This window comes from Natator depressus, chromosome 10 (assembly GCF_965152275.1).
Source record: "Natator depressus isolate rNatDep1 chromosome 10, rNatDep2.hap1, whole genome shotgun sequence".
In the NCBI taxonomy this organism is placed as follows: domain Eukaryota; kingdom Metazoa; phylum Chordata; order Testudines; family Cheloniidae; genus Natator; species Natator depressus.
The window spans coordinates 43,432,068-43,448,289 of record NC_134243.1 but is presented as its reverse complement, the minus strand read 5'-3'; the positions used below and the strand labels follow the sequence as shown (position 1 = coordinate 43,448,289).

Genomic DNA, 16,222 nt, shown 5'->3' with positions numbered 1-16,222 from the left:
GCCAGGGCCATAATGGCAGCATGCCACCGGCCAGAACTCAATGTAGAAAGAGGGCCCTCATCTTTATTTGTATGTGAATGGGAAGCTCCTGAGATGCCAAATGAATAGTTCTGGAGATGGAACTCCTATCCATCTGGCCATCAGGTACAGCAAGAAAAGCCTTCATGCATTACCTGGTCAGGGGGCTTCAACTCTGACCTGGAGGGACCACCTACTGCTAGAGGAGAGGGGGTGTTCGCTCACCTCAGCCCTCAGTCTTAAGCCTTTCTACTGACACAGTCAATAGCAGAGCCAATTAGTGGCAACTGTGTAGCGGTTTTAGTGACATGGATACTGGACTGAGCTTACTACCTCATTCCACAAAGGGGATCAAAGAGCCATACAACTTCAGGTCACTACCTACCGCAGCTGAGTTTGGACCAGTGACTTAAAGATAAGACGCTTTATTTTGCATTACCAAATCACAGAATCCTGATGGTAGGGACCAAAGGTCCCAGCGAGCACTACTTCGTCTGGACTCATGCAGCTAGGCCCATTGCAGCTCCACTGCCTGGGATGGGAGGGTGGCTCTGCATGCTCATGACACTTCCAGCATGCAGTAAAACTTGCAGCTTTTCTCTCTGTCCCCACAGGGGAACTGCTGGTGACTATCAGAAGCTGGGACTCATGGTCTTCTGATGACGTTATCCAGTGCTGGTAATTGTTACACGATCACTTGTGACTAGTTCAACCACCATGCTGAAGGGAGACATGCCACTAAACCTGGAGGAATGGTTTCCCTCTTTCTCCCCCAGGATCATGAGTCCCAACTCTGAGATCCAGGGGCATACCGTTTCAGACAGGGAGCTCAAACTTTGCCCAGTCAAGGGATGCAAGCGAAATTTGCCACCGAGTCTAAGGGCTGCCCCTACTGTGCACAACTGGAGTAGACTGCAGCCACCCATGTCTTTAGTGCACACTGGGGCTTCATGGAAACGCAGTTCTCAATAGCTGAGATCTGTCTCGGCGCTGTATGCTAGGACCTTGCATAATGTCTTTAGAATACATCTGGGCCACATTAGATTGAAGTCTGTCCTGGAGAAGCAAGCAGAACACACACACCCTGTTCCTGCTCCTCTGTCAAGCTTTAACGGTCTTACCTCGGTGCTACTCTTGGCTGTCCTCCTGATCCCTGCCAATACTTGAAAGCCACGAGTCAAAAGTGAATCTGGAGAGGTTGAGAGCAACATTCCCAAGTCATACAAACCACATCAATCACTGTCATTCTTTGCTTTCTAATAGCTTTGTTCTTTAATAAGCTAGGGGTTATTTGTTCATAAAGTTGGTTTTGTACAGCCATACAGTATATATTTAAGAAATATTACACAAATTGCACTTTATACATATGACGGCCATGTTCCAGAAGGAAAAAAAAAAACAACATTAATTAAAAAAAATTGAAGAAAACCTACTGACATGAAATTACAAAGTGCCAGTTGACTGCACAGCGGCATGCAATCTGGCTCTGTGGGTGAGAGAAATCATTCCCCCTTATATATTCTTTTTTCCTAAACAGGTAAAATGTATAGAGCGTATGACACAGGATAATATATCCTTTTACAATACAGACTTTGCTTTTTAAATTTACACTCAGCATACTTATAAATTACTTTTAAAATTTCCATTACAAATAATAATAATTAATAATAATATGCAGCCCCTATCCTTTCCAGTGGTAAGTACATTCACTTGGTACAAGGAGTGTATCATATCTGAGAACCTACCGCTTACCTACTGCGTGACAGGACTGGAAGACAGGCATCAGGCTTAAACGCGGACGGGGAACAAAACAAAGAATTGGTCTATCCCGTGCCTGTATTCAAAATAATAATTAAACGACGACAAAAACAGAACACACAGTCTGGACCCACTAAAACCTTTTCACTGTTGTCCCCCCCACCCCCCACTTCAATACAAGATAAAAGGAAAGTGGAGGGTGGGAGGGTTCTGGCTGAAATGAACGCTCTTGGATTGGAAGAAAGGAAAGCTAGGACACCCCCGGAGTGTATCTGAAGCGTAGAGTTACGGTTGCAGAACTTAAGTGGATTCGTTGTGGATGGTCAGAAAGCCTGAGAACAGCAGAGGCAGGTGTGTCGAAAGCCAAGTTTTCATTCAGGGCTCCCTGTGTATATATCGCCTTTTGAACCATACACATTTGATTTCTAATGGGAAGCTGTGTTCAGACTGTTTGGTGCTTAACATCTTAATTACAAGGGCTTATGTAATTCCTCTTCACCAATACCATGGGGGAGAGGGACAGACAGACCCTTCCTTAATCTAAACAGAGCAGGACTTGATAAATCAATGTTGGATCCCCTGATGCTTTTCCAGTATTAACAGTCTTCAGCTAATGTTAAATCTCACCCCTTGAGCAGAGGCAGTATCCACAGCTCCTTGCGTATCCTCCACTCAGCCCAACTGAAAAGGCTGTAACAACGGTATGACTTGCAGCCTCTGCTATCGTACATGGGCAGATGAATGTTGCTTCTGCAGGTGTGGACACTGGGGGGGTGGGGGAGGATCCCAAACTTAATTCCTTGCATGGCAATATTAAGTACGACTCTGCAGGGGACAGCAACCTGTACCCTTTTGTGAAAACTTCATGATGTCCCTCCCCATCCTGACCCATTGCTTCTGCAGAAATTTGTAGCTCAATAATCAACATTATTTAGGAACCTGCAAGTCAATGGGTGCAAAAACCTTCAAAAGAAGGTAAGTAGGAATAATCCCTGCTGAAAACTGAGTCCTGTCCTATTTCTAAGGATTCCATCTGCAGGGCCATCATAACAGGGATTCTCTATCAGATGATGATCCCAAAAGTAACTCTGTAAAAGTGTCTCCTTCACAAAGTATGCTCTGAATCAGTCTTGCAGAACCCAGTACAGCTTAAGAAAAGCAAGCCGTGTGCTATTCTGCCTGAAGGAGCCTCAGCAAAAGTGCCAGCAGCATTCTGATTCCGCATGGGAGGGGATACACAGTGCGAAGCACAAAAAACGCAGCCTGATTTCGAAATAACAGGTTGAACCCATGTGCTGGCCGTTCAACAGCTTGTGCTTGGACTTTTAAACACAGCAAATTCCATATGGAAATCACTGAAAGAACAATATGAATCCACTAAGAGGAGATTTTTACAGAGTGACTTTTCTGATCTTCAAGTGCAGTTATGGTTTTTTTAAAAAAAGGCTATGTAAAAACAGCACATCCTTCCTCAACAAATCTGCTCGCTGCGAGTATTCAGCCTCCTCTGACTCCACTGACTAAATATAAGTTTTGACACCTTTATACTATAAGCTGTGCAGAGCCAACCCACTCTAAGGTTGTATGCGCTGGAATCTCTTCTGGCTTGTGCACCATCAGAATGATTGACTAAGTTCTAGTTGCAAAATCTGTAGTTAGCTGGTCTGTATTTGTGTTTAAAACTTGATTTTCAAAGTTAAAAATTTATTATTCTGCATGGCATCAGTTCATTTAATTCCGGTTGAAACAACAACATATTCTATCCACTTCATATGCATTTTTTTGATAATCTTATAATTGGCTTCTGAAGGGTTTGGGTGCCCTGTAGCATTTCCTTAGTTACTTTCCACCTTCATAACCACCACCCACCTTGCCCAGGGTTTCTTGGTTGATCTGTAAAACAGCTAGAGACCTATTAACCTAGCAATTTTAGAACTAAAGAGTTGGACATAATTAAATCCACGGAGGTCAAAGCAGAACCTGTAAATCCCTGTCCCTGCTCCATGTCATCACCACTCTGGTAAAAGTGGCCTAAATTACATTTTTTTCCACTGGGGGGAAAAAAATCCCTCTAAAGAAATGCAGGTTCAACCAGCCGAGGAACATGCCAAAGTATTGCTCTCCACCCACTGAGAGGAAGGAATCACTAAACCGACTACTATTACAGGGAACTCCAGCAGACTGACTCATTCCCAGGGTGCTCACCCATGTACGAAACCAGTTGTACATTGTCCATAAGAGCTGCAAGCTCAGGACGGGCCCTTTCTGAACTGAGATATACTGTTGTGAAGCCAGGATGTAGACTTGGTTCTGTACTGGAACGCTATTGAAGGGAGGCAAGGGAAGGGGTTCCTGGGAGTTGCATGATACTTCTAGTTCCATATTATGGAGGTAAAATAACAAAACCATTACCCAGCAAAATTATGAAATGCAAATATCTTTTCCCATTGTTCTTGGATGCGAGAGAGAGAACAGTCAGGTACACAAACCAGTGCTATTCTGACACTGCTGTTCTAGATTTTTGATTAGGAGGATCAAGGTTAGAACCACATTTGGCTTCAGAACATTACCCAGGACAGAACTAGCAGGGTTAACTGGCAGGTCCAATCCAGCATTTATTCAGCTAATTATTCTAACTGGGGTCCTGAACCCCTTCTATTCAACTCCTCCTCTCAGCATCAGCAAAGTCCTGGCCGCTTAGGGAAATGGACTGGCACCTGTAATTTCTCTGAATGATGCTTTGAGATTGCTGGTCTTCATCCATGTGACTGTGGATGCAGACTAACACGTAGGGACATCCCCATAAAGTTCCAAGTCACTAAGTGACCTCCTGGACTACTGCCTCTAAGCTTACTAATTAGATCCCTACAAATCTGTTTTAAAAATGTGTAACAGCAACATCTGTGCTGGTGGCAAGTCACAGGATGACACCATGAATGACAAATCTAGCCTTGATCTGACTACCCTGCCACATGGTCATGACAGAATGACACTGCTCGTTTTACCCTAACGAGATCTAGTGAGAACTTGTTAAACATTTGTCACATACTTGCCTTGACAAAGGTGTCACATTTACAGTGAGAGGTGCACATGCATCAGCTTCTCACATGAGCAGTTTAGGCAGGTTGCTAATCTCACAAATGTTCAGTGGGCTGAGACATGGCGAATGGTGATGCACTGTGGTGAAAAATGGTGCCATTTCTTTCCCTGCAATACTCTTAGGGGCTAATTCTACCTTCCCTCACTTCTCCCTTTCTTTTCCTGGCAAAAATGTTCCATCTAGGGGGGAAAATAAAAACCATTTATATATATATGTATATATATATATATACACACACACACACAGTGAACTTCAGTAACCAGAATATTAACAAAAAGTAGTCCTTGATTTTTTTTCTTTTTTCTTTTAATACTGATGATCTGAGAAAAGGGGAGAAAGTTGGTTAGGTCACATTTTAAAAACAGATTACTTCCTTAACACTTTTCCATGCATTTCCTTTTGATTTAACAATGCAATTAAAATAGTGCTGTTTTGTCTGCATGAGTTTGCTGCTTGGCTGAGAAGTTCCTGTCCTTCACTGGAACTGTTAGCCATTGTTCACTTGGTCAGTGTATACAAGTAGGCAGCACTGCAGGGTTGTGATGTGGTTGTAATGTTTTAGGTTTATATTTCTAAAGGTTCCTTTGCTTTTTAGAAACGTTTCTTTGCGCCTCAATCACAGGATTAGTTATGGCTATTGAAAATTCGGCACAAGTATTTGGCTTGAACTAACCAGGAGTCAAACTGGCATTAGTTTTCCTGACATAACAACAACAACAAAAATAAAATCACTCTCTTTTCATTGCAGGTCAGTGTGGTGGGGGTTTTGAGACATGCTCTGATTGCTTGAATGGAAATGATAGCTTTTTATTATCACCTGACAACAACATGGAGTGCATTATAAATAGCTCTGAACAAAGGGCTTGGTCTACTCTTTGCTGTGGTTCCTTGTAAGGAGTTTATGCTTCATCCCAGCACAAACACACAGTCTGCAGCTTTCACATCAAGGTCAAGACAGGCATGGACCAGCTCCCCAACTCCAAGATCCTGTTGGCATTACCTGGTGGCTTGATTTTCCCTCTCCCTATTTCCTCTGCTCAGAAAGAGAAAGCCAGGGGCTGATGGGAAGTAAAACAGAGCTCACCAGCAATTCTTCCCCCAATTTATTTTCTTTTGTTCTGAGTCCCCAGTCAGAAAAATCTGGCAGGTTTTGAGTTCCAAAATATTAAAAAGAGCTAAGGCCACGGCTGAAACTGTCCTCAACAGGCTTTTGTTAAGAGTTAGTCTCCTGCTCCCTGTAGCACTGGCGATGCAAGGTCGGAAGCCCAAGCAATTAGTGAATAAATGCTTTGCATGGGCAGCTGGCAGCAACTCTACAATGGTGGTGGTGGCGGTGATGATGGGGGGGAAGATACCAAAGGTGAGATGCTATCACTTGTCTGCAGCAATGATGAGATTTTGGGCAACTGGTTCACACCATGAACTCATTGTTCCCGAAAAGCACCAGCTGCTGGGTGCTGCTGCAGTCTGCTTCAGTGTTTCTTTTCCGGCCTGCCCCAGCTGCCCCCTCTGGGAGCTCTTTGGTTTTCTGGGGTGAGTTTTTCACATTCTTCAGTTTCTGTTTGCCTTTCTCAGGGCTGAAAGTCCCTCTGCTGGTGAACTGGGGCCTATCATCCAGACCCCTAAGCTGCCCTGGTAACCCTTCAAGTCCCAACCTCTGCTCAGTGATATCTCCAGGAGCAACTGCTCGGTAGAAGGGCGACTTGGAGTACATTTGGAATCGTTTCCTAGTCACATGAGGTAAGCAGGACGAGGAGGATGAAGACGGAGAAGAAACCGAAGAGTCCACTGAGTCCAGAGAGTCTTGCTGCTTCCTCAGGTGCCTTCGCAACCTGCTCGTGGATTCGATCTTGACAGGCCTCAGCGAACTAAGTGCTAAACTTCTCTCTGATAGAAAGAGAGGGGAGGGGAATGAGAACAGATACACACACGGCTGCATATACAGTAATGCATTTGCATGCAACTCTTACTATCTGAGAGTGAATTTGCTGGGCATGTCAGGGGAACATATGCAATTAAACTGGAAAAGAGAAGTGACCAACCCACAGTGCCTACAGGTTAACATGTGAAATGGTTACCCACAGTGTCTGGGACAAGCAGGGGTCTGACCCGATTGCAGGCAGAAAATGATTATGTGATTTGCTGAAGTCCATTCACAAGTCAGTAGCAAAGCTAGGTCTACAACCTGCCTCTCAGGCCTGTGTTGTACTCAATAGACTATGCTCCCTCTAGGGTGAAGATGGAGGGTGTCCCACCAGGAAATGCCACCTCCCAAGCAAATGCTTTAGCCCGCTCTAGGATTAGGCTGCTCACAAGTCTATGATTTGGGACTGGAGGAGTCTCAGCTTGGTTGTGGGACAGAGTTTGCACACACATGAGCAGGACACGCAGTGCCGCTGCAGCACAGAATGGGAAGGAAGCGGGGGAAGTCTAAGCACCAGCCTAAAGTTTGAAGTGCTGATGCTGTTGCATATATCAGTAGGCCCTGTTCTGCTGCACTGAATCAATCTAGTAAGAAAACCTGCCAGAAGAGGACCGTGATTACCCGATCGATCAGAGATAGCCCCTTCAGAGTCAAAGTTCAAATTTTCGGAGCTATCCGCAGTGCCGATGGAAGCTTCAGACTCCAGAGTTTCGTCATCAGAGGCTCGGGGCTCCAGTGCAAGCATCTCAAAAGTCAGCTCCTCCCTGCAGAAAATAACCCTAGTCAGTGAACCAGGAAAAGGTGGAGAGGAAGTAAACCAGTGCTGTGTAAGCAGGGAGATTCAGAAGGGCATTGTCTGGAGAGCTCAAGGGAGGCCGTGCAAACACAGTGTCAGAAAAAGAACACAACAACAACAAACTTGCAGAACCAAACACAGATATTGGGGTATCACACTGGGAGGAGAGTGAAAATGTCAGAGCTGGAGTCCACACTGGAATCAGTCCACCAGTGGTCATGGAGGCTTCCACTAGAGGAACCATCAGCAACAACATCCCAGCCAATCCAAGGGCTGTGGCTGGACATCTGGCAAGGGACAGCTTCTCAGCCATCCCATCCCCAGACCAGAGTCTTAATGGTCATCACCAGTGCCTTGAAGTGCACCATTGTTGAGGTGAACAAAAAGGCAGTACAGGTGTTCTGTGCTCACCGGGCCTGGACAGAGCACATGACAGCAGTCTGGCTTGAGGGTGAGAAAGGCAAGGATGAGCACTGCAAGGTCCACATTAGAAAAGATCAATCTCAGACTCCTGGCTAGCCATGGAGGCGCATGGGCCACCTAAAGAAACCAGGAGCTGTGATGCATCTAATAGGGCCCAAAGGCTGGAGAGCCAGGTTAGCATGGGGAGGAGGAAAGGGCTGTACACCCTCAACAGCTGATGCAGACTGCTGATGTGCTGACTACTCTGAGTGCCGCTGCCTGCCAGCTAGCATCTCTCCCATTGCATTTGGGCTGAGTCTTTCACCCAGATCCCGATCAGTCTCACAGCAGCAGTAACGAGGCTGTAGAATCTCCATTAGAGGAGAAGGAATCAGAGCTGAGCGTCAGCAGCAGACTGATGTTGCCGCAGCTCAGAACGTTTCACCATCTCCCCTAGTGGCTCCCCACACACACTGGACAGGAGGGGTGACTGGATGGAATCCTGACGGAAATGTATGTCAGGGCTCTTCAGGAAGAAGAGCATTTACTTAGCAGTAGCCTCTGGCTCCTCTTGCATACGAAGGAACGAAACCAAGGACTACACTGCCAATTCCAGTCAGTTCAACAATACTTCACATTCAATGACAGGAACCACCGTTGATCTTCTAATGATCAGCATAGACACATCACCTTTCCCCATTGCTAACTGACATCCATGTAGTCTTTATTCCATACCAGTTCTAAAACTCTTTCTGGCAGCAGGCCTCAGTCTTGACCTGGAATTCCTTGCAAATGCACCCCTACCCTTCAGCACAAATGCACCTCAATCCCGACCTGCAACACTATTTGCCTTCAGTTTTGTGTCCCCACATAGTGCTGCTGATGTGCCACACCCTGATGTGCAGACTTGGCTAATCACATAGACGCCAACTCCGTGGGTGCTCCGGGGCTAGAGCACCCACGGGAAAAATTAGCAGGTGCTGCGCACCCACCGGCAGCCAAGCTCCCTTGCCCCGCCCTCAACTCCTCCTTCGCTGTGTGCGCCATGTCTCTGCTCCTCCCCCTCCCTCCCAGCACTTCCCACCTAACAGCTGTTTGGCGGCGCTTAGGACTTTCTGCGAGGGAGGGGGAGGAGTAGGGATGTGGCACACTTAGGATAGGAGGTGGAGAAAAGGTGGGGCAGGGGCGGGGACTTGGGGGAAGGGGGCAAAATGGCGGCAGGCAAGGCAGGGGTGGGAAGAGGCAGGGCAGGGGTGGAGCCAGAGTCGGGGAGGTCGAGCACTCACCGGGCAGAGGGGAAGTCAGTGCCTAGGGCTAATTGTACAAAATTTTGTGAAGTGGAGAACATTTTTCAACAGTTATCAGAGTGGGACCAAATTTGTGTTCACCTGTGGCTCTAAGAGGATCTGAATTTAAGATTCCAGATTCCCAGCATTAATTGTCCACCTCCGGAGCACTGTGCCCTTCCACCCCTCCATTCCCTGTGACTCACTTTTCCTTCTGCAAGCTCTCGATCTGCTCAGTCAGCACCCTCTCCTCTTGCTGCATGGCTGCCTGCTGCTGATCTGTGACATCCATCTCCATAGCCTCCTCACTACTCACGGTCTCCTCGGAGACATCAGACACGGAGGGTAATCGCACTGAAACAGGAGATGTTGGACTGGGGAAGGTTCCACGCCTTAGACGTCCTTTGCCCTGCAGGTCAAAACCCGTATCAACAAACTTCATGCCATTATCGCCAAACCTTGCAGGCATCTTGTCATAAATAGAAAGGGAAGGGTAAACCCCTTTAAAATCCCTCCTGGCCAGAGGAAATCTCCTCTCACCTGTAAAGGGTTAAGAAGCTAAAGGTAACCTCGCTGGCACCTGACCAAAATGACCAATGAGGAGACAAGATACTTTCAAAAGCTGGGAGGAGGGAGAGAAACAAAGGGTTTGTGTGTCTGTCTACATTTTGTCTTTGCCGGAGATAGACCAGGAATGAAGCCTTAGAACTTTTAGTAAGTAATCTAGCTAGGTATGTGTTAGATTATGATTTCTTTAAATGGCTGAGAAAAGAATTGTGCTGAATAGAATAACTATTTCTGTCTGTGTATCTTTTTTGTAACTTAAGGTTTTTGCCTAGAGGGGTTCTCTATGTTTTGAATCTAATTACCCTGTAAGGTATTTACCATCCTGATTTTACAGGGGGGATTTCTTGTTTCTAATTACTTCTATTTTTATTAAAAGTCTTCTTGTAAGAAAACTGAATGCTTTTTCATTGTTCTCAGATCCAGGGGTTTGGGTCTGTGGTCACCTATGCAAATTGGTGAGGCTTTTTATCCAACATTTCCCAGGAAAGGGAGGGTGCAAGTGTTGGGAGGATTGTTCATTGTTCTTAAGATCCAAGGGTCTGGATCTGTAGTCACCTCGGCAAATTGGTGAGGCTTTTTACCAAACCTTGTCCAGGAAGTAGGGTGCAAGGTTTTTGGGAAGTATTTTGGGGGGGGAAAGACGTGTCCAAACAGCTCTTCCCCAGTAACCAGTATTTGTTTGGTGGTGGTAGCGGCCAATCCAAGGACAAAAGGGTGGAATATTTTGTACCTTGGGGAAGTTTTGACCTAAGCTGGTAAAGATAAGCTTAGGAGGTTTTTCATGCAGGTCCCCACATCTGTACCCTAGAGTTCAGAGTGGGGGAGGAACCTTGACATGGTGGCAGAGTGGTGGGATTAACCTGAAATCGTTTTGAGATCCAGTTGAGATTTGTTGAACTAGAAATACAGATTTTAAAAAAAGGAGATTTTTTTTTCCTTTGGAAAGGAAGTCCAGAAAGCAGCTTGTTTTTCTCTGCTTTGTGGCCAAGCAGAGACAAAAGGGGATTATCTTTGTGAATTGCAGGTTTTCTTTGCCTGGAGGCAGGGTACTTAACTCCTGCAGGGAAATTCACAGTCTTCCAACCCAGAGTTTTTTTTTTCCCTAAAAGTAAATTGAAGGGGGGTGTTCTACCCATTTGCCTGGAGACAAAAGTGGCAGGGTTTTTTTTTTTTTTGGATTTTGATTTTTTACAAGGAGCACAAGTTTAAAAAGGAAACTTGGTTTTTCTTTGGGCTGGGTAAACAGGTTTCAAAGTAGTTGGAAGTTTTTGCTTTGATTTGGGCCCAGAGCAGAGACAAGGGAATTGTCTTTTTCTGTAGGCTGACAATCACTATCAGAGAATAGGTATTCTATTCCAGCACAGCAAAATTTTACAGCCAAGTTTTGTTTGTTTATTTCTAAACCTCGGGTGTAAAGTTAGTTAAAAACAGAGAGGTTAGGATGACAGAATCCACAGCACAACAAAAGATGGAATTAGCCAGATTTCAGGCTGAGGAAAAACAAAAGGAACATGAAAGACAGATAGAACTCATGCGGCTGGAAAAGGAGGTACAGGAGGCTGCCCACAGGAGGGAAATGGAGGCAAGGAAGCATGTGGAGGAGGAGAAGGAAAAAGAGAGGAAGCATGTGGAGGAGGAGAAGGAAAAAGAGAGGAAGCATGTGGAGGAGGAGAAGGAAAAAGAGAGGAAGCATGCACTGGAGATGGAGAAGGTAAAGGCTCAGCAGAATATACCAACAAACCCTAGCAATCCTTCTCCAGGTACCACTCCCCATCCCAGAAAGTTCCCCACCTACAAGGCAGGTGATGATACTGAGGCCTTCTTAGAAAACTTCGAAAGGGCCTGCCTTGGGTACAACATCTCTACTGACCAATACATGGTAGAGCTGAGGCCGCAGCTCAGTGGACCCTTAGCTGAGGTGGCAGCTGAAATGCCTAAAGAACACATGAACAAGTATGAACTGTTTAAATCCAAGGCGAGAGTCAGAATGGGGATAACACCCGAGCAGTCTCGTCGGAGGTTCAGAGCCCTAAGGTGGAAACCAGACGTGTCATTTACCCGACATGCCTACCACATTGTGAAACATTGGGATGCCTGGATATCCGGAGCAAGTGTTGAATCTCCAGTAAATTTGCCCTTCCTAATGCAAATGGAACAATTCTTAGAGGGTGTTCCTGAGGAAATAGAAAGATACATCCTAGATGGGAAGCCCAAAACTGTAATCGAGGCAGGAGAGATTGGAGCCAGATGGGTGGAGGTGGCAGAGAAGAAGAAAACTGGTCGCAGTTGGAGCGGAGACCAGAAGGGACAACCCCAGACCACACCCTATTACCGGGGGCCGCCCAAAGCCCCACCTACCTCCCAAAGAACCCTCCAGACCCCTTATCGTCCCACCACCCCGTTCTCCAGCAACCCTCCTCGCCCCAGTGACCCGTCAGCTGGACGATGTTTTAAATGTAACGAGCTGGGGCATGTAAAGGCCAACTGCCCCAAGAACCCCAACAGATTACAGTTCATTGCACCGGAATCGCACCAGAGGTCCACAGGCCCAGATACCTCCCAGATACCCTTGGAGCGGAGGGAAACTGTGAGTGTGGGCGGGAAGAAGGTCACCGCGTGGAGGGACACCGGAGCACAAGTGTCAGCTATCCATGCTTCCTTAGTGGACCTCAATTTAATCAACCCAGAGATCCAAGTGACGATTCAACCCTTCAAGTCCAACTCTTTCGATTTGCCTACAGCCAAGTTGCCTGTCCAGTACAAGGGCTGGTCAGGAATGTGGACTTTTGCAGTCTATGATGATTATCCCATCCCCATGCTGTTGGGGGAAGACTTGGCCAATCATGTGAAGCAGGCCAAGAGGGTGGGAACGGTCACCCGCAGCCAGGCTAAACAAGCCGTGAGGCCTAGCTCTGTTCCGGAAACTTCTATCAGGACCCGGTCAAAGGTGATGGACCCGGACCCCAGGCCAATGTCTGCAACAGCAGTAGTGGATCCAGTCCCAGAGACCCAGACGGAACCAGTCCCAGAACCGGAACCAGCCGAACAACCAACACCAGACCCATTGTCAGCACTGAATCCAGTACTTGCAACCTCAACACCAGAGGGCCCCACCGACCCTGAACTGGCAGCAGCCGATAACCCGACACAAGAGGCTCAGCCGGAGCCTGAACCCCAACATAGTGCACCAGCGGAGAGCGGTTCACAGTCAACAGAAACAGCTCCATCCCCTATATCGCTTCCAGAGGGACCAAGCCTAGGTCCACAATCCAATGAGGAACTGATGTCTCCAGCATCAAGGGAACAGTTCCAGACCGAACAGGAAGCAGATGAAAGCCTCCAGAGAGCTTGGACGGCGGCACGGAGCAACCCACCGCCTCTCAGCTCTTCTAATCGATCCAGGTTTGTTGTAGAAAGAGGACTTTTATACAAGGAAACTCTTTCTGGTGGACACCAGGAAGACTGGCATCCTCAGAGACAGTTGGTAGTTCCAACTAAATACCGGGCCAAGCTCTTGAGCTTAGCCCATGATCACCCTAGTGGTCATGCTGGGGTGAACCGGACCAAAGACCGTTTGGGGGGGTCATTCCACTGGGAGGGAATGGGCAAGGATGTTTCTACCTATGTCCAGTCTTGTGAGGTGTGCCAAAGAGTGGGAAAGCCCCAAGACCAGGTCAAAGCCCCTCTCCAGCCACTCCCCATCATTGAAGTTCCATTTCAGCGAGTAGCTGTGGATATTCTGGGTCCTTTTCCGAAAAAGACACCCAGAGGAAAGCAGTACATACTGACTTTCATGGATTTTGCCACCCGATGGCCGGAAGCAGTAGCTCTAAGCAACACCAGGGCTAACAGTGTGTGCCAGGCACTAGCAGACATTTTTGCCAGGGTAGGTTGGCCCTCCGACATCCTCACAGATGCAGGGACTAATTTCCTGGCAGGAACTATGAAAAACCTTTGGGAAGCTCATGGGGTAAATCACTTGGTTGCCACTCCTTACCACCATCAAACAAATGGCATGGTGGAGAAGTTTAATGGAACTTTGGGGGCCATGATACGTAAATTCGTAAATGAGCACTCCAATGATTGGGACCTAGTGTTGCAGCAGTTGCTCTTTGCCTACAGAGCTGTACCACACCCCAGTTTAGGGTTTTCCCCATTTGAACTTGTATATGGCCGTGAGGTTAAGGGGCCATTGCAGTTGGTGAAGCAGCAATGGGAGGGATTTACACCTTCTCCAGGAACTAACATTCTGGACTTTGTAACCAACCTACAAAACACCCTCCGAACCTCTTTAGCCCTTGCTAAAGAAAACTTACAGGATGCTCAAAAAGAGCAAAAAGCCTGGTATGATAAACATGCCGGAGAGCGTTCCTTCAAAGTAGGGGACCAGGTCATGGTCTTAAAGGCGCTCCAGGCCCATAAAATGGAAGCATCGTGGGAAGGGCCATTCACGGTCCAGGAACGCCTGGGAGCTGTTAATTATCTCATAGCATTCCCCACCTTCAACCGAAAGCCTAAGGTGTACCATATTAATTCTCTAAAGCCCTTTTATTCCAGAGAATTAAAGGTTTGTCAGTTTACAGCCCAGGGAGGAGACGACGCTGAGTGGCCTGAAGGTGTCTACTACGAAGGGAAATGTGCTGGTGGTGTGGAAGAGGTGAACCTCTCCATGACCCTTGGGCGTATGCAGCGACAGCAGATCCAGGAGCTGTGCACTAGCTACGCGCCAACGTTCTCAGCCACCCCAGGACTGACTGAACGGGCATACCACTCCATTGACACAGGTAATGCTCGCCCAATTAGAGTCCAACCTTACCGAGTGTCTCCTCAAGCTAAAACTGCTATAGAACGGGAGATCCAGGATATGTTACAGTTGGGTGTAATCCACCCCTCTGAAAGTGCATGGGCATCTCCAGTGGTTCTAGTTCCCAAACCAGATGGGGAGATACGTTTTTGCGTGGACTACCGTAAGCTAAATGCTGTAACTCGCCCAGACAACTATCCAATGCCACGCACAGATGAACTATTAGAGAAACTGGGACGGGCCCAGTTCATCTCTACCTTGGACTTAACCAAGGGGTACTGGCAGGTACCGCTAGATGAATCTGCCAAGGAAAGGTCAGCCTTCACCACACATCTCGGGCTGTATGAATTTAATGTACTCCCTTTCGGGCTGCGAAATGCACCCGCCACCTTCCAAAGACTTGTAGATGGTCTCCTAGCGGGATTAGGAGAATATGCAGTCGCCTACCTTGACGATGTGGCCATATTTTCGGATTCCTGGGCAGACCACCTGGAACATCTACAAAAAGTCCTTGAGCGCATAAGGGAGGCAGGACTAACTGTTAAGGCGAAGAAGTGTCAAATAGGCCTAAACAGAGTGACTTACCTTGGACACCAGGTGGGTCAAGGAACTATCAGCCCCCTACAGGCCAAAGTGGATGCTATCCAAAAGTGGCCTGTCCCAAAGTCAAAGAAACAGGTTCAATCCTTTTTAGGCTTGGCCGGTTATTACAGACGATTTGTACCGCACTACAGCCAAATCGCCGCCCCACTGACAGACCTAACCAAAAAGAAACAGCCAAATGCTGTGCAGTGGACCGAAAAGTGTCAGAAGGCCTTTAACAAGCTTAAAGCGACACTCATGTCTGACCCTGTACTAAGGGCCCCAGACTTTGACAAACCGTTCCTAGTAACCACAGATGCGTCCGAGCGTGGTGTGGGAGCAGTTTTAATGCAGAAAGGACCTGATCAAGAATTCCACCCTGTAGTGTTTCTCAGCAAAAAACTGTCTGAGAGGGAAAGCAACTGGTCAATCACTGAAAAAGAATGTTACGCCATTGTCTACGCTCTGGAAAAGCTACGCCCATATGTTTGGGGACGGCGTTTCCACCTGCAAACCGACCATGCTGCACTGAAGTGGCTTCACACCGTCAAAGAAACTAACAAAAAACTTCTTCGGTGGAGTTTAGCTCTCCAAGATTTTGATTTCGACATCCAACACATCTCAGGAGCTTCTAACAAAGTGGCTGATGCACTCTCACGTGAAAGTTTCCCAGAATCAACTGGTTAAAATCGTCCTTGAGATGTGGAAAATATTGTTAGTCTTTATGTACTTGGTAGTATATTTAGAGATGCATGTGTCTTATTAACTCTGTTTTCCTAGAGCTCCAGGAAGAAATCCCAGCCAGTGTTTCACCCTAGCTGAGATTTGGGGGGCGTGTCATAAATAGAAAGGGAAGGGTAAACCCCTTTAAAATCCCTCCTGGCCAGAGGAAATCTCCTCTCACCTGTAAAGGGTTAAGAAGCTAAAGGTAACCTCGCTGGCACCTGACCAAAATGACCAATGAGGAGACAAGATACTTTCAAAA

The 16,222-nt window shown here is 47.0% G+C and overlaps 1 protein-coding gene across 13 annotated transcripts in view; it reads right to left on the bottom strand.

The window, feature by feature from the left end:
* Positions 1-1,265: 1,265 nt before the first annotated feature.
* The window catches only part of MYO9A (myosin IXA), a 465,931-nt gene continuing 450,974 nt past the window's right edge, over positions 1,266-16,222 (bottom strand). For all 13 annotated transcript variants that reach the window (XM_074965918.1, XM_074965921.1, XM_074965919.1 and 10 more), the window contains 3 exons: positions 9,491-9,693; positions 7,422-7,564; positions 1,266-6,763 (listed from right to left, as the gene is read on the bottom strand). In XM_074965918.1, coding sequence (XP_074822019.1) covers positions 6,288-6,763; positions 7,422-7,564; positions 9,491-9,693 — 822 coding nt within the window. In that variant the 3' untranslated portion in view covers positions 1,266-6,287. The remainder of the gene's footprint in view (positions 6,764-7,421; positions 7,565-9,490; positions 9,694-16,222) is intronic.